The sequence below is a fragment of the Carcharhinus amblyrhynchos genome, chromosome 35, assembly GCF_965287045.1.
Source record: "Carcharhinus amblyrhynchos chromosome 35, sCarAmb.v2.hapA, whole genome shotgun sequence".
Taxonomy (NCBI): domain Eukaryota; kingdom Metazoa; phylum Chordata; class Chondrichthyes; order Carcharhiniformes; family Carcharhinidae; genus Carcharhinus; species Carcharhinus amblyrhynchos.
In genome coordinates, this window is record NC_137358.1 from 17,120,907 (window position 1) to 17,142,397 (window position 21,491).

The window sequence follows — 21,491 nt, forward strand, 5'->3', positions numbered from 1 at the left end:
TTTACCCACTAATCCCTCTAACCTACGCATCTCAGGACACTAAGGGGCAATTTTAGCACGGCCAATCCACCTAACCCGCACATCTTTGGACTGTGGGAGGAAACCGGAGCACCCGGAGGAAACTCACACAGACACGAGGAGAATGTGCAAACTCATGTGACAATAATAAATCAAATCAAATCAACATTTCATAAGAACATAAGAACATAAGAACATAAGAACATAAGAAATAGGAGCAGGAGTAGGCCATCTGGCCCTTCGAGCCTGCCCCGCCATTCAATAAGATCATGGCTGATCTGTCGTGGCTCAGTTCCACTTTCCCGCCCTCTCCCCATAACCCTCAATCCCCTCTCTTATCAAAAACCCATCAACCCGCTTCTTAAAAATATTTAGCGAGGCAGCCTCCACCACTTCAACGGGCAGAGAATTCCAGAGATTCACCACCCTTTGAGTGAAGAAGTTCCTCCTCAACTCCGTTCTGAACCGCCCCCCCTTTATCTTGAGGCTGTGCCCCCGAGTCCTACTGTCTTTTTTGAGCGGGAAGAGTCTTTCCACCTCTATCCTATCCATCCCATTCATCATCTTATACGTCTCAATGAGATCTCCCCTCATTCTTCTAAACTCTAACGAGTACAAGCCTAGTTTATTCAGCCTCTCCTCATAGCTCAACCCCCTCAACTCCGGTATCAGCCTAGTAAACCTCCTCTGCACTCCCTCCAAGGCCAAAATATCCTTGCGCAGGTGCGGCGCCCAAAACTGCACACAGTACTCCAGCTGCGGCCTCACCAATGCCCTATACAGCTGCAGCAAGACCTCCCTACTTTTATATTCAATCCCCCTCGCTATGAAGGCCAGCATCCCATTCGCCTTCCTGACCACCTGCTGCACCTGCAGGCTGGGTTTTTGCGACTCATGCACAAGGACCCCGAGGTCCCTCTGCACCGTCGCCTGCTGCAGTTTTTCGCCCCGTAACCACTGTCTCTCTCTGCCTCTGATCTACTAAGCCAGGTCTTCCTGAAGTACAAACAGGCAAACAAGGATAAACAGGAGAAGGTTCTGGAGTCCCTCCAGTCCGTCCCACACAACTGCCATGTGCACCGCACTACATACATGTTACTTCCAGCCTAATACCGTGGCCTTCTTAAGATCTCCTTATTTAAGGAAGGACGTAAATGTGTTAGGGGGCAGTTAGCTGAACTAATAGACAGGAATGGGCGGATTGTCTTAAGAGGAAAGGTCGGACAGGCCAGGCTTGTACCACTAGAGTTTAGGATAGTAAGAGGCGACTTGATTGAAACACGACTGAGGGTGTTTCCTCTTGTGGGAGAATTAGAACGGGAGTCACTGTTTAAAAATAAGGGTCACTCATTTAAGGCAGAGAAAAAGACAATTTTTTTCTCTCAAAGGGTGGAATTCTGGAATATTCTTCCTCTAAAGGTGATCTTTGAATGTTTTTAAGGCAGAGTTAGATGGATTTTTGGTTAACAAGAGGGTGAAAGGTTATTGAGGGGGTCAGCAGGAGTGTGGGGTTGAAGTTATAATCAGATTAACCATGATCTTATTGAATGGGGGAGTGGATCAAGGGGCCGAGTGGTCCATTCCTGATTTGTATGTTCTTATAGATTAGGATCATAGAATCCCTACAGTGCAGAAGGAGACCATTCGGCCCATCAGGTCTGCACCAACCACTATCCCATGCTGGCCCTATTCCCGCAACCACTCATATCTCCCCTGCTGATGCCCTGACACTAAGGGTCAATTTATCAGGACCAATCAACCTAACTCACACATCTTTGGGAGGAAATGGGAGGAAACCCACGCAGACACAGGGGGAATGTGCAAACTCCACACAGACGGTGACTTGAGGCCAGAATTGAACCCGGGTCCCTGGTGCCGTGAGGCAGCAGTGCTAACCATTGTGCCACCGTGTCGCCCTCATGTTCTGATGGGAGTGGCTATAAACCAGATACAAAGCCCAGTCCAATTAAAGTGGGTGAAGTCTATGCTTCAAAGCATTTACATGGCGGAGGCAGGTTCAATCGAGGTATTCAAAAATGAATTGGATTGCTATCTGAAAAAAGAAAATGTTCAAGGTTACGGGGATAAGACAGGGGAGTGGGATTAGGTAGAATGCTCTTTCAGAGAGTCAGCGCAGACTCGATGGGCTGAACGGTCTCCTTCTGCACCCTAGAGATTCTGTAACTCTGTGAAATCTGGAAAATTTCTCTCAGACTTCCTTAGAGTATTGAAACTTGGGTGGAGGAGGAAAAGCACATTGTTAAAATTGGGCTCGTTGGGCCGAAGGGCCTGTTTCCCGTGCTGTGTTGTTCTTTGCCCCTTCCTTATCTGAGGTGATCTCCATACCAGTGAGAAACAGTCCCAATCTCACCAGAAAAGATTCACAAATCACTGTCCTCCACTTGAGCCAACCGCCTGTGGGAGGCAGTGGCCCAGTGGTATTGTCATCGGATCAGAAACCCAGGGTAATGCTCTGGGGTCCCGGGTTCAAATCTCACCACAGCAGAGGGTGACATTTAAATCTAGCAATAAAGAAGTCTAATGATGACCATGAAACAATTGTAAAAATCCATCTGGTTCATTAATGTTCTTTAGGGAAGGAAATCTTCCATCCTTATCTACATTGTGACTCCAGAGTCACTGCAATGTTGACTTTTAAAATGGCCAAGTGAGAGACTCAGTTTAAGGGCAATTAGGGATGGGCAATAAATGCTGGCCAGTGACACCCAGATCTCATGAACAAATAGAAAAAAAATTACAGCCCCAATATTCACCAAGGGGAAGAACTACCTTTAATTTGATTTATTATTGTCATATGTATTAATATACAATGGAAGATATTGTTTCTTGCGTGCTATACAGACAAAGCATACCGTTCATAGAGAAGGAAACGAGAGAGTGCAGAATGTAGTGTTACAGTTGTAGCTAGGGTGTAGAGAAAAATCAACTTAATGCGGGATAGGTCCGTTCAAAAGTCTGATGGCAGCAGGGAAGAAGCTGAAATACAGTCGGTTGGGATGTGACCTCAAACTTTTGTATCTTTTCCCGATGGAAGAATGTGGAAGAGCGAATGTCCGGGGTTCGTGGAGTCCTTAATTGTACCTTCTAATATGCAATCAATTACTGCCTTTACATAAGTTGAAGTTGTGACCCGTGGTCTTCCATTGACCTATTTAAGTCAAATCAAATCTCTTTGTGTCTACGGCACAGGGTCACAGCCCTTTGAGCCCACCTTGGTGGAGGCTTTCAACTGAAAACCAATCTCAGGGCCCTTCTCTCCACCCTGCTCAAAGTCTCAGTGTCCCCTACCAAAAGTGAGGAGATCAAATAAGACACAGAATTCTAGCTGAGGCAGAACCAAGGTTGTGTACAAGGACAAAATAGTATGTTTTGTCTTTATTGTCACTTGTCCTATAAATATACTCCAGTGCATACCCTATTCTAGCTATCACTTCACAGCGTTGCTCATGAACCTTTAGAAATCTCTGCACTGGAACATCCCGATCTCTTCCTTTCTTCGTCAGGTTTAGTATTTGTCCTGAAGGATGTACACATGTTCAGCATTTATCCTGCCTACATGCAGACCACTGCATTTTATAACCTAACTACCATTTTGCCAGATCTCGCTGTGACAATCGAACAGTGTCTAATAGTCTTGAACCCTGCGCATTTCTTGTTTAAGATCGCTTAAGAACACTCCCTATTCTTGACACATCTTCAATTTTTTATACTTTATTCATATTCTCTCTGGTTGTATCACAGCTTGGTATATGGCTCCTGCTCTGCCCAAGACCGCAAAGATAGTGAATGTAGCCCAATCCATCAAGCAAACCAGCCTCCCATCCATTGATTCTGTCTACACTTCCCGCTGCCTCGGCAAAGCAGCCAGTATAATCTAGGACCCCATGCACCCCGGACATTCTCTCTTCCACCTCCTTCCATCGGAAAAAAAATACAAAAATCTGAGGTCACGTACCAACCAACTCAAGAACAGCTTCTTCCCTGCTGCTGTCAGATTTTTGAATGGACCTATCTTGCATTAAGTTGATCTTTCTCCATGCCCTAGCTATGACTGTAACACCACATTCTGCACTCTCTCATTTCCTTCTCTCCGTACGGTAGGTTTTGTCTGTATAGCACGCAAGAAACAATACTTTTCACTGTATGTTAATACATGTGACAATAATAAATCAAATCAAATCAAATATTTGCTTTTGGAATGTGTACCTCAATGGGATCCCATCCCATTGTTGCCCATCCCTAATTCCCCTTAAGAGCAGTGAAGGGTTAACGAGGGGGCTTGGATTGGGGAGACAGTGGTGTAGTGGTAAAGTCACTGGTCTAGTAATCCAGAAGTCCCAGTTAATGTTCTGGGGACATGGATGCAAATCCCACCTCGGCAGCTGGTAGAATTTGAATTCAGTTAATTAAAGCTGGAATATAAAGCTAGTAATGGTGACCATGACAACTAACATCAATTGGCATAAGTGGAGGCAATGGCCTAGCTGTATTATTATTCCTAGACTATTAATCCAGATACTGAGCTGATGCTCTGGGGATCCGGGTTCGAATCCCGCCACGGGGGACGGTGGAATTTGGATTTAATGAAAAAATATCTGGAATTAAGAATCTACTGATGACCAGGAAACCATTGTCGGAAAAACCCATCTGGTTCACTAATGTCTTTTAGGGCAGGAAATCTGCCGTCCTTACCTGGTCTGGCCGACATGTGACTCCAGAGCCACAGACTTTTAAATGCCCTCTGACATGGCCGAGCGAAACACTCAATTCAAGGGAAGTTAAGGATGGACAAAACATGAAAAAGAACACTTTGGGCGGGATGTTACGGCCTTGTTCACCCAGAAACTGGAATATTCCGCCCGAGGTCAATGGACCTTTCCATGGTCCGCCCCTCGCCCGATCCGATTCCCATGGCGGGTGGAATGGGAAAATTTGCCTCTTTGTTTTGAATGTTACTGACCAGTGCCAGCCCAAGCCTGAATATTCTCCAGGTGTTAGTTTCTATAACGCTTTTCATGGTCTCAGGACAGCTGAAGACAATGAAATGCTTCTGAAGTGTAGTCATTGTTACAGTATAAGCCAGATTTATGCACAAGGAGATCGCACATAAAACAGTGTGATAATAAGCCTAATAATAAGTTTCTAGGTATTGGTTGCTGAATACAGGAGGCACTGCAACAACTTGCCAAGCCTTCCTTGATAGCAAATTCCAAACCCACGACCTCCACCATCTAGGACAAGGGCAGCAGATGCATTGTAACACTGCCACCCCTAAACCACACAACATTGCAAACTTGGAAATATATCAAGAAATGAGTGTTGATAGCAAAGGCCCATGCAAGTCAACAAAAATCCTAGGTACAGTGCAGTTGTTGTCACACTCCTGTACCATTTTCTGTGCATCACAGGAAATAGGAGCAGGAGTAGGCCATTCAACCCCTCGAGCCTGCTGTGCCATTCAATGAGACACGACTGATCTGATTGTGACCTTAACTCTACTTTCCTGTCCCTCAAAACTCTTTACCCCCGTGTTGATCAGGAACCTGCCTAACTCGGCCTTTAATACATTTAGTGACCCAGCCCCCACTGCTCTCTCAGGAAGAGAACTCCACAGACTAATGATCCTCTGAGGGAAAATATTTCTCCTCATCTCGGTCTTAAATAGTGATGCTTAATTTTTAAACTGTGCCCCCTAGGCCTAGCCTCCTCCACGAGGGGAAACATCCTCTCAGCTTCTGTGCTGTCAAATCTCCTCAGGATTTTATATGTTTCTATAAGATCTTTCTTTCTGGTGGTATCACAGCTTGGTATGGGCTCCTGCTCTGCCCAAGACCGCAAGGAACTACAAACAGCCATGAATGTAGCCCAATCTATCATGTAAACCAGCCTCCCATCCATTGACTCTGTCTACACTTCCCGCTGCCTTGGCAAAGCAGCCAGCATAATTAAGGACCCCATGCACCCCAGACATTCTCTCTTCCACCTTCTTCCATCGGGAAAAAGATACAAAAGTCTGAGGTCACATCCCAACTGACTCAAGAACAGCTTCTTCCCTGCTGCTGTCAGACTTTTGAATGGGCCTACCTCGCACTAAGTTGATCTTTCTCCACACCCTGGCTATGACTGTAACACTACATTCTGCACTCTTTCCTTTCCTTCTCTATGAAGGGTATACTTTGTCTATATAGCGCGCAAGAACCAGCACTTTTCAGTGTGTACTAATAGATGTGACAATAGTAAATCAAATCAAATCACCTCTCATTTTTCTAAACTCCAGTGCGTACAAGCTCAACCTTTCCTCATCAGATAACCCCTTCATCCAAAGAATGGCTTGTGAACCTCCTCCTTTCCAAGTAAAACTGTACACAGTCCTCCAGATGTGGTCTAGCCAAGGAGCTATACAACTATAGTAAACTTGCTAACTTTATGCTCGATTCTCCTTTTAATAAACAACAATATTCCGTTTGCCTTCCCAATCACTTGTTTTACCTGTGTACTAACGTTTTGAGATTGATGTACCAGGACACCCAGATCCCTCAGAATTCTGCAATCTCCATTTAAATAATCTGCTGCTTTTCTATTCTTCCTGACAAATTGGACAAGTTCACAGTATACTCCATCTGACAATGTTTTGCTCATTCATTTAACTTACCTAAATCCCTTCGGAGGTTCTTTCTGGCCTCTTGACAACTCACTATCCTCCCTACTTTTGCATCATCAGCAATTGAATTTCCAATGCATTTGGCCCCTTCATCCGGTGACACGTGAGAGCTTTAGCGAAATTCTCTCAGCAATGCCTCAGCCAACCTCCTGTCAAGCCAATGGACTGGATGGACACTGTGTCTGGATGGTCATAAACCATCCCCTCCCACACACACACATCAGGTCCTGTTCTCTCGTTTGGAGATTTGACTGAGTGCCAACTTTTTCGTTCGGGCTTGCAGCAGTAGCGGAGTGTACGAGACTGGAGAATTTCAGCCTGTTCGTATGGTCTCAAGAAAGAGTTAGATATAGCTCTTGAGCTTAAAGGGATCAAAGGATCCAGGGAAGGGTGGGGGGGGGAGTGGGGAGGCAGGAACAGGTGACTGAATTGGATGATCAGCCATGATCATAAAGAATGGTGGAGCAGGCTTGAAGGGCTGAATGGCCTATTCCTGCTCCTATTTTCTACATTTCAATGAAGACCCATGGCAGAAACCCACAATCTTGAGTAGTCATCCTCGAATCGAGGGGTAGCTGGCAATCATTTCTTCAACTTTTTCTGCTTATTACATCCCTCCATGCGCTCAGTCTTTCATAGATCATAGAATCTTACAGTGCAGAAGGAGACCATTTGGCCCATCGAGTTTGCACCGACAACAATCTCACCTATCCCGATAACCTCATGCATTTACCCAGGCTAGTCCCCCTGACATAAGGGGCAATTTAGCATGGCCAATCCACCTAACCCGCACATCTTTGGAGTGTGGGAGGAAACCGGAGAACTCAGAGGACACGGGGAGAATGTGCAAACTCCACACAGACAGTGACCCAAGTCAGGAATCGAACCTGAGTCCCTGGCATTGTGAGGCAGCAGCGCTAGCCACTGTGCCAACATCTTTCCTCATACTTCCTTTAGGCCCATCTAATGTTACTGTCCCCTCTATATTTTGATTTTCCTTTTGCGTTTAACTTGAAATCTCACTTTATTCAAGGTACTCCCGCACTGGTTTCTTGCGACGCAGGGATTGGTAAGAGAAGGCTAGTGGGCGGCAGGTTTATCACTACTCCCACATAGTGAGGCAACAGACCATATTAAAATAGAACTTGTCTAAAGAGATGGTTGGTGGTGAAATGCGAGACGGTTATTTGGCAACTTCCCCATAATATCATGATTGCAATTCGGAACTAACTGTGGGGCATTGGGGATTCAAGTTTGTGTCCCATGACTACCAGGATACTGCAAATCTGCCAAGCGACCATCAGAAATAAACCTTGAGTGGCCCTCACGACAGTGTTAGTGGGTAAATAATTCAGCAAGAGGTTCACCTGGTGATAAACTAAACCTTGTGAAGCTCATAATGCAATGTGCTTGCCCCCATAGACAGTCAACTCCTTAGCGTGCTAACAAAGAGAGTTGTCAACCTAGTGCAAATCCTGACTGTACCTGGTAGAAGCCAGTGATGTTTGCAGCCCTCAAGAGCAGTTTTGTTTTCAGCGCTGTGTACTGGGGGAGGACAATGAAGTGCATTGTGACGCCTTAGGCAATCAGCCACAGAAAGTTACAACTGCAAGGCTTTGTAGCATTATTTGTCTTGGCACAAGGAAAATGGGACATTACAAAATTGCACTGCAGATCTGGAGGGACAATCAAAGCAATGCTGGTATCAGGCATACACGGATTATTGTGACATCATTGTGACCAGCAGAACAAAACAGAACTTCGCAATTTTGTAACTACCGTTTAAAGGAATGTGTACAGTCTATGCATTCAACTATCCATGGGAGGGAGGTGAGAGTGAAAATTGCAGAGGCACTAGTGATAGATAATCTTCCAGTCTTCCTTAGGCACCGGGGTGGTCCCAGAGGACTGGAGAAGTCCTCGCAGAGGCCTCTACTTTCTCAAAAGACTTTAGCATGTCCACTACGACTCTCACCAACTTTTACAGCAGCACCATAGAAAGCATTCTTTCTGGTTATATCACAGCTTGGTATGGCTCCTGCTCTGTCCAAGATTGCAAGAATCTACAAAGGACTGTGAACGAAGACCAGTCCATCACGCAAACCGGCCTCCCATCCATTGATTCTGTCTACACTTCCCACTGCCTCAGCAAAGCAGCCAGCATAATTAAGGACCCTCCGCACCCTGAACATTCTCTCTTCCTTTGGGAAAAAAATACAAAAGTCTGAGGTCACGTACCAATCCACTCAAGAATAGCTTCTTCTCTGCTGCCATCAGACTTTTGAATGGACCTACCTCGCATTAAGTTGATCTTTCTCCATGCCTCAGTTATGACTGTGACACTACATTCTACACTCTCTCCTTTCCTTCTCTATGCATAATCTGTATGGCGTGCAACAAACAGTACTTTTCACTGAATCCCAACACACGTGACAATGGTAAATCAAATTAAAATCCAAGAATTGCAAATGTTACACCCTTTTTAAAAAGGGGTGCAAGAATAAAGCCGGCAACTACAGAGCAGTCTGTTTGAAGTCAGTGGTTGGGAAGCTTCTGGAAACTATAATTCTGGACCAAATCAAGTCCTTAGACAGGCGGATAGCAAAGTGGCTAGCACTGCTACCTCACAGCACCAGGGACCTGGGTTCAATTCCAGCCTCTGGGTCACTGATTGTGTGGAGTTTGCACATTCTCCCTGTGTCTGCATGGGTTTCCTCCGGGTGCTCCTGTTTCCTCCCACAGTCCACAGATGTGTAGGTTAGGTGGATTGGCCATGGTAAATAGCCCTTTAGAGTCCCAAGATACATAGGTTAAGAAGATTAGAGGGGTAAATACATGGGGTTATATGTTAAGCCTGAGTAAGAGTTGGTGCAGACTCAACGGGCCATCTGCACTGTAGGGATTTTATGAATTAAGGAAAGACAGCATGGATTCGTTCAGGAAAAATCTAACTTGGAGTTTTTTGAGGAGGGAAGATTAGGGCAAGTTTGGTAGGGGCAACACTACAGATGTGGTGCAGATGGATTTGATACAGTGCCACACAACAGACTTGTGAGCAAAATTCTGGCTCATGGAATAAAGAGGGCGAACACTTGGATAAGAAATTGGCTGAGTGACAGTAATGTGACCTTTCTCCTCCAACTTTTAACACTTTAAAAAAACCCCATAAACGTACTACCTCAATGCAAACCCTTCCCCACACTAGGTCACCTGTCAGTTCTTGTTAAGGTTGCTACATCTTATTGCAATCTCTCACAGCTACACTTTAATATCTAACACATTTATCTCTCTTTAGTTCTGATGAAGAGTCAAGTGGACTAAAAAACATTAACTTTCTATTCCTACAGATGGAACAGACCTGCTGAGTTTCTCCAGCATTCTTTGTTCTTATTGTTGTGGTAAATAGTTGTTTTTCAGATTGGAGGAAGGTTTGCAGTGCAGTTGCCCAGGGCTCAGTGTTGGGGCTCTTGCTCTTCCTGCTATATATATATATAATATATATATATATATTTGTGGCCTAGACTGTGTTGTTCAGGGCGTGAAAATCTGCAGATGATTCAAAGATTGGAAATATTGGAAACTGCGATGAGGATAGTCTTGAACATGGAGATGTTGGCAGATTGGGCAAACAAATGTTTTTAAGACAGCGAAAGATAGGTTCTTGATTAATAAGGGGGATCAGGGATTATGGGAAAAGGCAGGAGAATGGGGATGAGAAAAGTATCAGCCATAATTGAGTGGCAGAGCAGACTCAATGGGCCGAGTGGCCTAATTCTGAGGGACCTCAACGTATATGTACGAAGGCCATTGGACATAGCAAGGCATGTTGCGAGCAGTATGGCACAGTGGTTAGCACTGCTGCCTCACAGCCCCAGAGACATGGATTCAATTCCTGGCTTAGTTCACTGTTTGTGTGGCGTTTGCACATTCTCCATATGTTTGTGTGGGTTTCCTCCAAAGCTGTGATGTGTGAGTTAAGTGCATTGGCAATGCTAAATTGCCCCTTACTGTCCTGGAATGCATAGGTTAGAGGGATTAGCAGGGTAAACGTGGGGTTATGGATATAGAGCCTGGGTGGGATTGTCCTTGGTGTAGACTCGATGGGCCAAATGTATTATAGTAGTGTGCACATGGTTTAGTCCTTGGGCTCTAACTATTTACAATCTATTTTAATGATTTGGACACAGGGTTAAAAGGTACTATAGCCACATATGCAGATGACAGTAAAATAAGTGGGATAGCATGCTGCAATGAGAAAATAAGAAATTTACAAATGAATATGGATAGTTAGGTGAGTGGGTCAAAATGTGTCACATGGCGTTTAAGTGGATAAGTGTGAGGTTATCCATTTTGGGTGGAAAAATGGGAAGGCAACCTATTATCAAAATGGAGACAGATTTCAGAGAGCTTCAGTGCCGAGGGATCTGGGTGTCCTTGTGCATGAGGTACAGGAAACTGGTATGCAAGTCAGCAGGAAAGCAAATCGAATTTTGGCATTTACAGATAAAGGAATAGAGTATAAAAGTAAGCAAGTGTTGCTGCAAATGTACAAGGCATTGGTGAGACTGCACCTGGAGCACTGTGTATAGTTTTGGTCCCCTTATCTGAGGAAGGATTTAGTGGCAGTGGAGGCGGTTCAGAGGAGGTTCCCTACATTGATTCCAGAGATGAGGGGTTTGTCTTATGAACAGATTGAGCAGTTTAGGCCTATACTCTCTAGAGTTTAGAAGAATGAGAGGAGATCTAATTGAGGTACATAAGATGATAAGAGATATTGGACAAAGTAGACATGGAATGGATGCTTCCTCCTGTGGAGCATTCTAGAACAAGGGTCATACTTCTAAAATAAGGGTGGCAGATTTAAAGTGCGACGAGGAGAAATTACTTCTCTCAAAACGTGGTCAGTCTGAGGAATTCACTACCTCAGATTGTGATGGACGCCAGGACATTGAGTAAGTTTGAGGAGGAGATGGACAGATTTTTAATTAGTAATGGGTTGAAGGGTTATGGAGAACGGGCAGGAAAGTGAAATTGAGGCTGATGAGATGAGCCGTGATCAAACTGAATGGCAGAGCAGGCTCGAGGGGCTGAACTGCCTACTCCTGCTCCTGGTTCTTATGCTCCCAATGTAGGCCTGGTCAGTGACACCCACATCCCAGAAAAGGAAAAATTAAAAATATCCCAGACAGCAGTGGAGGCTGGATCATTGAGTATATTCAAGATCGAGTTACACAGATTTTTTTTAAACTACAAGGGCGATGGTGGGGCAGGCAGGAAAGTGGGGTTAAAAGGTCACAATCCGATCCATTATAAGGCTCTGAATACTTATACAAAGGCTTTGCATAAAATAAATTCCCCCCCCCCCCCCCCCCAAACATGTAGTTTAGACTTCCTGGGACAAAAACCAGTATTCCATTAATACTTGTCCACCAGCCTTTGGTGGTGTGTATATAAACATCCAAACCTCTGAGGAATTTATAAAGGAGGAACAAATTTGTTCATTCTTGGATGCAAATTGAATGGCCTCAATTTCCCCCCCATTGAACTAACTCCATGTCACAGTTAGGGTGGCACGTTGGTTAGCACTGCTGCCTCACAATGTCAGGGACCTGGGTTTGATTCCCAGCTTGGGTCACCGTCTGTGTGGAGTTTGCACATTCTCTGCATCTTTGTGGACTTCCTCCGGGTGCTCCGGTTTCCTCTCACAATCTGAAAGACATGCTGGTTAGGTGCATTGGCCATGCTAAATTCTCCCTCAGTGTACCCGATCAGGCACAAGAGTGTGGTGACTAGGGAATGGGAAAGCATGCGGACTCTGTCCAGTGATTCAAGTTGGGAATCGATCGTGGGTCCCTGGCGCTATGAGGCAGCAGTGCTAACCACTGTGATGTCCCATGTTAATGTGAACATAAGCCTACTTGTGACATTAATAAATAAGCTTAAACTTTAGACAACTACCTGTACTGTCATCTGTCTCCCATCTGCACTACTTGCTGTGTTCCTCAACTTGGTATCACCTTCGAAATTGAATATATAATTCTCGATTCCTTTATGTCAAGTCATTGATAAATATGGGGAAATCTATACCCTTAGTATACATCACTGGGGAACGGCACTGTCGCACCCCAACCGAGCAGTTCATCTTTTGCATCACCTTATAGAAGTCCAGATAACACCCACAGAGAAACCTGAATCCACCAAGTTGTGGTATAATCCTGTCATCCTGAACATTTAAATAAAACTTGCTCTAAAGTTATGACATCACTGACGGAAAGTACAAGCCGACACAAGTAGGAAAAAAAACTGGTTTATTTAAAAAAAAGGAACAATCACAGCTCAGTAATTAAAGCATTCAAAGAAAATCTTCAACTGGAAGTGAAAGTGGAGGCACTTCATTTAAAACTGTTGCTCATGCAGTCAATCTTTCAGGCTCACACAGAATTATTACATTCCTGTCCAAGAACCTAAACCTGTCTTTGGAAAGAGGAACACTGCCAGTGCTGTGGGATAAGCCAGTGAGTGGCAGTGTGAGAAACAGCAACAGTTGCCTAAATCCCCCAAAGCACCTGGATGTGGTCAGTACAAGTAGATTCTAAAAGAAGCCTCTGGGAGAAAAGGAGTTTCCACTCTGAACTGACTCTGGACTGTGACACTCTTAATTGTGGGTCACTCCCCTTTCAATTGAACCAAGGGTTTTTATTACTTAGTTTCCCTGTACTGAAAATAGCATGGATGAGGTACAAACTTATATGGATTCAAAATATGCTTAACTTCTAATAAATTCCCAATCGATTTTAAAAAAAAAGTGCACTGACCTTGTTGGAATATTTCATCCTTACCATGGATACCTTTCAAAAAAAAAGGTCTCTCAACTGTGGCCCCACCTTAACTGCACTTGATTCTCAGAGTGGAAACAGGATGCAACTTGTCCAAGTCTGGCTGCCAGTACCTGCATCCGGAAGGGAGATGTGCCAGGAGTCAAAGCACATCAAGTTTTAACATTGAGCATGTGACACAGGTATAAAAGTCTTCCCTCTTCCAGTATCCCCAGCTCGGAGGCTGGGCACTCTAGTTAAACATTATACGAGATGAAGGATTAAAGGGGAAAAAACCCCCCACATCTCTAAGTATTTTAAAAATGAGAATCAGTGTACACTGAACTTTAACCAGTGTGCAAAAAAACTAATTAATAAGCTGTACCTCAACCAAATCCTTCGAGCAAGCAAAAGCACAAAGTAAGGAAACCCTTATTAACTGTAAAGTAGGCTGTTTTAGGAAACACAGGCAGTTTATTTACACAGAGAGCCATACCGGGTCACCTCTCCAATGTGGAGAGGTAGTTAGTTCCACACTGCGCTGAATTTAAAGTTTTACTTATTTATTGTCACAAGTAGGCTTACATTAACACTGCAATTAAGTTGCTGTGAAAGTCCAGAGTTGCCACACTCTGGCATCTGTTCGGGTACACGGAGGGAGAATTTAGCATGGCCAATGTGCCTAACCAGACGTCTTTTGGACTGAGAGAGGAAACCGGAGTACACGGTGGTAACCCATGCAGACACTGGGAGAATGTAATGACTCCACACAGTCACACAAGCTGTGAATCCAACCCGGATCCCTGGTGCTGTGGACAGCAATGCTAACCACTGTGCTGCCTTCTAATTTATTTAATTCTGGTTAAAGGATAGCAACTATTCCCCTTTGCTTTTGGGGTTGTGCTGTGCAGCATTATCTTAGCAATGCAACAGATTACTGCCAATAACACTGTACTCTTGCTCATAAAAAGGTGCTGACTCATTCTGTGCAAGGGTCATAAGGACTGAAAAAAAACATGCCCCCGAAGTTCATTGCTCTTGTACTCCAACTCATCTATAACAGCATCTAGCTGCAAGTGAAACGTCCTGAGCAATTTGTACCGATTGTTTGCCTGGAAGAACACTTTGCCACTAATTTCCCCTCAACAGCATTATATTTAAGTGACCACACTTAAATGAAAGCCAAGACTGGGCAGGATTTTCTGGCTACGCTCGCCCAAAGCCAGAAAATCCGGCTCGAGGTCAAAGGACCTTTGCGCGGTCCGTGTCCCGCCTACTATGATTCCAGTGACGGGTGGGATGGGAAAATTCCACCACAAGTCTTGGAATGCAACCTAACCACTGCAATTAGGTGAAATAAGTCACGAAGAGTTTGATTCTTATCCCATTCGAACAACACCCGAGCTTCCAGCAGGAATTACTACGTGGCAATCAGACGCAAGAATGCAAGCTGTTTCCCCAGTCCTGCCCCAGGGAGCCCTCCCACCTCAACGAAGGTCAGTTAATTTAGCACAGACTGGAGACCAACCTTGGACTTTGAGTCTATGTGGCTCTGCGTAGCAATGTGCTTAGACAAAGGGGGCAGGAGGGGGGGGACAGCAAATATCTCTGTAAATACACAGGTCACAGCACAGCTCAATGCAAGTGAAAAAAAAAGTGTTTGTAGAATATGTTCAAACTAAACAACCAGGAAGCATGTTGAAGGACCTGCACGGAAGAAAAAAAAAATCTGGCCACTCTCATCACATACACTCCTTTAGTGTGACTCACAAATAGGGCTTCAGAATTACCCAAACATGAAAACCTAGATAAAAATTAAAAACCATATCTCCTGTCAGAATAAATCAACTGTATGAGGAAAAGCAAGCAATTATTTGCATCCAGTACTTAAAATATGAAATACACAGGGTTTTGCAACTACAGAAATGAAAGTTATGACCATAAACTGACTCACTGAACAATTATATGCCTCGTCACTAAACTCACAACCAGCTAACATGGTAGGTTCCTCCAGTTCTTTTAAGTAAAAATCAACAGATTGGTGAGCATTAGTTGTTCCTGCCCAGAAATAGATCACTGGCGTTGTTGCTATCGAAAGTTCTGGTGTTGGTTTCGTTGCCAGTAATATGTTACCTCCAATTTCAAACTCACTGTGCTGGGACAGACTAGAAAATAAGCTAGCTACTCAAAACAAAATAATTGAACTTGTGTGTGTAACCATCACCCTCCTCCACATGCTGCCTGATTTGTGCCATCAAATACCATACTCCATACTGCAAAACAGCAACATTAAACATCCTTTGCAAGACTGTTCCAGTGTCCCCACATTCAGGTTGGAATGTGAAAGATTTCCCCGGATCACCTCTTCTTAAAGCCATACTTTTTCCTTTCGTAGAACAGGTCAGTTTTTGAACTGCCAAGGTTGACGATTTTTGGACATCCATCTCTCTGGGAGGCAAAAATTAAAAAGGATAAGCAGAGCCAGAGAAAAAAACTTCAGCATTCAGACAATCGACCTGCCAAGCGAGCACACATTCAGCAGAAAGATTCCGGGTTTGATGCATCAAGTGTCTGATTTAATCGTAGCCTCAACTCCTCTTTAGGCCACAAAGCCTAACACCTGTGTCAATCAGAAATCTGTCTAACCCAGCCCACAGCTCACTGGAGAAGAGAATTCCAGAATAAAAGACCCTCAGGAAATACGTCTCCTCATCCCCCGTCTGAAAGAGGCCCCTTATTTTTAAACTGTGTCTCCTAGTTCTAGACTCTTCCACAGGGAGAAAACATTCTCTGAGCATCCACCTTGTCAAGTCCCCTGAGGATCTTCTTGTTTCAATAAGATCACCTTTCATTAAAATGGAGCAGCACGGAGACAAGTGGCTAGCACTGATGCCTCAAAGCGCCAGGAACCTGGGTTTGATTCCTGGCTTGGGTCACTATTTGTGTGGAGTTTGCACATTCTCCCCATGTCTGCGTGGGAGGTTTCCTCTGGCTGCTCTGGTTTCCTCCCACAGTCCAAAGATGTGCAGGTTAGGTAGACTGGCCATGCTAAACTGCCCCAGAGTGTAAGGAGGACTACCTAGGGCAAATGCATGGGGTTATGGGAATAGGGTCTGGGTGGGATTGTGGTCGGTGCAGACTCAATGGGCTGAATGGCCTCCTTCTGCACTGTAGGATTCTATGACCAAAATATAGGAAAATTATGAAGTTGTGAACTTTGGTAAGAAGAATAAAAGAGCTGAGTATTATCTAAATGGAGAAAGACTGCAGAAAGCTGCAGCACAGAGGGAGCAGGGGTCTCTGTTTGTGATGGTTACAAAATGCTAGCACGCAAGTTCAGCAGGTGATCAGGAAGGCAAAATAGAATTTTGGTCTTTATTTCAAAGAAAATGGAGTATATTAAGGAAATCTTGCTAAAACTTTAGAAGCCTCTACTAGTTAATCCATACCTGGTATATTGTGAACAGTTTTGGTCCCTTTATCTAAGAAAAAATATACTGGCATTGGAGGCAGTCCAGAGAAGGTTCACTAGTTTGACCCAGGTATAGAGGGATTTTCTCATAAGGAGAGGTTGAGTAAGTTGTGCCTGTACTCATTGGCGTTTGGAAGAATGAGAAGCTACTTTGTTGAGGCATATTGGATGCTCAGGGAGTTTGAAAGGGCAGATACTGAGAGGTTGTTTCCCTTTGAAGAATCAGAAGGCATAATCCCAGAGTAAGGGAGTTGCCCGTTTAAGACAGAGATGAGGACGAATTTGTTCTTTGAGGGTAGTGAATCTGTGGAATTCTTTACTGCAGAGGCTGGGTCATTAAGTATGTTCAAAGATGAGACAGACAGATTTTTTAATCAGTCAGGGAATCAAGGGTTGTGGGATAAGGTGGGAAAGTGGAACTGAGGATTTTCATACCAGATCAGTTATGATCTCATTGAATGGCGGAACAGACTCAATGAGCTGAATGTCTCCTTCTGCACTTACGTCTTATGGTGATTCTTCTAAACGAGTATAGACTCAACCTGCTCAACATTCTATTACAACTAATGATTTCTGCTTGAAAGTGAGGCTGGACACTGGAGGACTGGCAGCCGATATTCTTTGGCTACACCCACACTTTTGGCATCTCTCAGGGAAAGGCCCAGGGAGGTGAGGGGGTGTTTGAGGGTTGTGGGGGGAAATCTTTCCAAGTTGCAAAAGGCAAGAGCTGCAAAACTAAGTCTTTGCATTTGTAAGAATGTATATATCTGATTAATCAGATGATTGAACTGGGTCTAACTTCTGATGGTACAGTTTGTATTGTTTGTACTGGTTGCCAGTAAACAAGTAGATTATACTTTCTGATTGTTACACTGTCTTAGTCTTAGAAGAAATTCTCTTCAAACTTACATCTTTCTCCTGGATGGTGCACTCCTTGCAGTAATAGGCATCAGATACACCCGGGCCACCACAGATCACACACCGTCCTTGGTAGGACCCATAGTTACACTCATCACAGATCCGGACTAGCGTGCATGGCCTGACGTAGGAGTCGCAGATCACACATTTACCGTCACCTAAAAGGGAAGGCAATCAGAAAAAAACAAATATGAATTCATGTAGGTCATTTCAAAGTGCTTTACAATGAATTGCTTTTGAAGTACAATTATTATGTAGATAAACATGGCAGTCAATTTGTACACAGCAAGGTTGTACAAACAGCAAATGAGATAGTGATCAGACTGCCAGTTTTAATGATGTTGGTTTGTTAGCCAGCAAACCAAAACTGTCCATTTTTCTTTGAATATTATTACAGCAATGGCTAGTATTACTGCCTCACAGCACCAGGGACTAGGCTTCAACTGCAGTTTTGGGTCACTGCCTGTGCGGAGTTTGAACATTGACCCCCTTTTTTGTGTGGGTTTCCTCCGGGTGCTCTGGTTTCTTCCCAATTCCAAGAATGTGTAGGTTAGGTGGATTGGCCATGCTAAATTGCCCCTGGGTGTTGCAGGATTTGAAGGTTGGATGGCTTAGCCATGATAAATGTGGGTAGGTGGGTGGGAAAGGGCCTGAGTAAGGTACTCTGTCAGAGAGAGTTGGCACTGTAGCCTCCTTCTGCACTCTAGGTATTCTATAATAAAGTGGGCTAGCATACCAACAGCAGAGTCCTGGATGAGTTCAAGATTGAGGATTGTAGACGAGAGGCTGGCCAAGGGAACACTAGAGGTAGAAGTTTCAGCAGCATATGGCGGAGGCAAGGCTGCAGGTGAGAGATCCTCATAACTTCCTCCAGTCTTTGACACTGGCTTCATGTGTCCACCAACTCAATTTGCCCCACCATCAATGGCTGTGCCTTCAGCTGTGCAGGTCCCAGGAGCAAGAAATGCTGGCCTTGCTAACAAGCCCCATATCCATGATGACAAAAAAAACTCTCTGGAATTCTCCCCCTGCATCTCTGCCTCATCACCATGACAGATCAGCCATGATCTTATTGAATGGCAGGGCAGGCTCGAAGGGCTGGATGGCCTACTCCTGCTCCTATTTCTTATGTTCTTATGTTCACCTCCAGTTCCTCCTTTAAATCCTTTCATAAAACCCATGCCCTTTGTCCAAACATTTAGGCCTACTGGCCCGGACGTTTCCTCCTTTGTCTTTGGTGAAGAGCCTTGAGATATATAAACGCTGGTAGTTGTAGCTTACATTATTCTCAAATCCTGTAGTAGAAGCTTGAAGCAAAGACCTTTAGATCCAGAGATGGAATGTTATCAGTGAGCTGAACTTACTCTATAATCAAGGATTTGATTCTGAAAATAAGATGGAAAGCAGACGGAACAGGGAACATACCTTATCCGGACTTTTCTTAGCTGGTTTCTGTGAACTAGACCAATATATTGGCCTATTTAAAACAAAAGGTAGCTCAAATAAAATGGAGCCAAGTAAATATTTTTCTCAGGAGGTTGAGAACCTTTGGAACTCTCTTCCTGAAAAGATTGTGGAAGCAGAGTTTTTGAACATTTTAAAAGGCAGAGGAGGATAGATTCTAGGTTAGCAAGAGGATAGGCAGGTCATTATCAGATTAGCTACGAGCTTATCGAATGGTGGAGCAGGCTCGAGGGACTAAATGACCTACCACTCCCACTCCTTATTTGTATGGTCACTATGCCTTTCCAATTAGCCAAAAAATAAGTTAACAATTGCCACAGCGGGTTGGCAAGTAACTTCAATATTCATATTTACGCAGGTATGTGTGTGAACTTTTACTTTTTGATGCGCTTGTTGGCAAAATGGTAGGACAAAAGAGAAGAGTGCAAGTATTTTTTGCTCACGGTGATTGTTTTACTTCTTTGGTTACCGTGGAGATATTGCTTAAGTATACTGCTTAAGTAAATATACAAGTCAAATATATTTACTTGTATTGTGTGTTTTATAGACATGCATTTTTTTCTATTAAAATTAGTGTATGAGCCACCACCAGAGCCAATGCTGCGACCAGTCAGAAATTCCCACTGAACATTGCACGAGGCTATTTACAAAGCAGTTACAGAACACAAGCAAGCTATTTGTTCCAACAGATCGGTGCTGGTGTTTACATACATAAACCTCCTCCCACCCCTCTTCATCTAACCCCATCAACACATCCTTCAGTCACTTTCTCCCACGTGTTTACCCAGCTTCCCTTTGGAATGTGTCTATTCCAATCACTTCAACCCACTCCCTGTGGTAGTGAGCACCACATTGCCACCACTCTCTGGGTAAAGATCTTTCTCCTGAATTTCTTTTTGGATTTATTAGCAGCTATTTTATATCTATGGCTTCAAATGCCTGCAAATTGAAACAACTTGTCTAAATTTGCTCTATCAAACCTGTTCATAAACCTTGACAACTTCCATCAGGTCATCCCTCTTACTCAGAGCAGGAAATCCGCTATTTCACTTTGAGAATGAACACAAAATGGAGAACATTCTGAATGATTACATCCTACAAATATTCAAATGGAGAATGTATGAACAACTTTCACTCTACAGTCAGATAGCCAAAGCATAATTATTGGCTTTGACGGTGCTGGGGCCTCAGCTTTTTACCATTTATATAGATGATCTGGAGGAGGGAACCGAGTGTAGAGTGTCGAAATTTGCTGATGACACCAAGATTGGGGGAACGGCAAATTGTGCGGAGGGTGTGGAGAGTCTGCAGAAGGATCTAGATAGGCTGGGCGAATGGGCCAGGAAATGGCAAATGGAATTTAATGTTGGCAAGTGTGAGGTGGTCCACTTTGGTAGGAAGAATGGTAGGAAGGACTATTACTTACGGGGCGAAAAACTGCAGCAGGCGACGGTGCAGAGGGACCTCGGGGTCCTTGTGCATGAGTCGCAAAAACCCAGCTTGCAGGTGCAGCAGGTGGTCAGGAAGGCGAATGGGATGCTGGCCTTCATAGCGAAGGGGATTGAATATAAAAGTAGGGAGGTCTTGCTGCAGCTGTATAGGGCATTGGTGAGGCCGCAACTGGAGTACTGTGTGCATTTTTGGGCGCCACACCTGCGCAAAGATATTTTGGCCTTGGAGGGAGTGCAGAGGATGTTTACTAGGCTGATACCGGAGTTGAGGGGGTTGAGCTATGAGGAGAGGCTGAATAAACTGGGCTTGTACTCGTTAGAGTTTAGAAGAATGAGAGGAGATCTCATTGAGACGTATAAGATGATGAATGGGATGGATAGGATAGAGGTGGAAAGACTCTTCCCGCTCAAAAAAGACAATAGGACTAGGGGGCACAGCCTCAAGATAAAAGGGGGGTGGTTTAGAACGGAGTTGAGGAGGAACTTCTTCACTCAAAGGGTGGTGAATCTCTGGAATTCTCTGCCCGTTGAAGTGGTGGAGCCTGCCTCGCTAAATATTTTTAAGACGCGGGTTGATGGGTTTTTGATAGGAGAGGGGATTAAGGGTTATGGGGAGAGGGCGGGAAAGTGGAACTGAGCCACGACAGATCAGCCATGATCTTATTGAATGG

The 21,491-nt window shown here is 44.3% G+C and overlaps 1 protein-coding gene across 1 annotated transcript in view; it reads right to left on the bottom strand.

Annotated features, from left to right (window-relative positions):
- Window positions 1-12,991: 12,991 nt before the first annotated feature.
- phf5a (PHD finger protein 5A) overlaps window positions 12,992-21,491 on the bottom strand; it is a 49,319-nt gene continuing 40,819 nt past the window's right edge. Inside the window, exons 3-4 of the mRNA XM_080217391.1 lie at window positions 17,897-18,063; window positions 12,992-15,963 (exon numbers count right to left, since the gene is read on the bottom strand). Coding sequence (XP_080073517.1) covers window positions 15,874-15,963; window positions 17,897-18,063 — 257 coding nt within the window. The 3' untranslated portion in view covers window positions 12,992-15,873. The remainder of the gene's footprint in view (window positions 15,964-17,896; window positions 18,064-21,491) is intronic.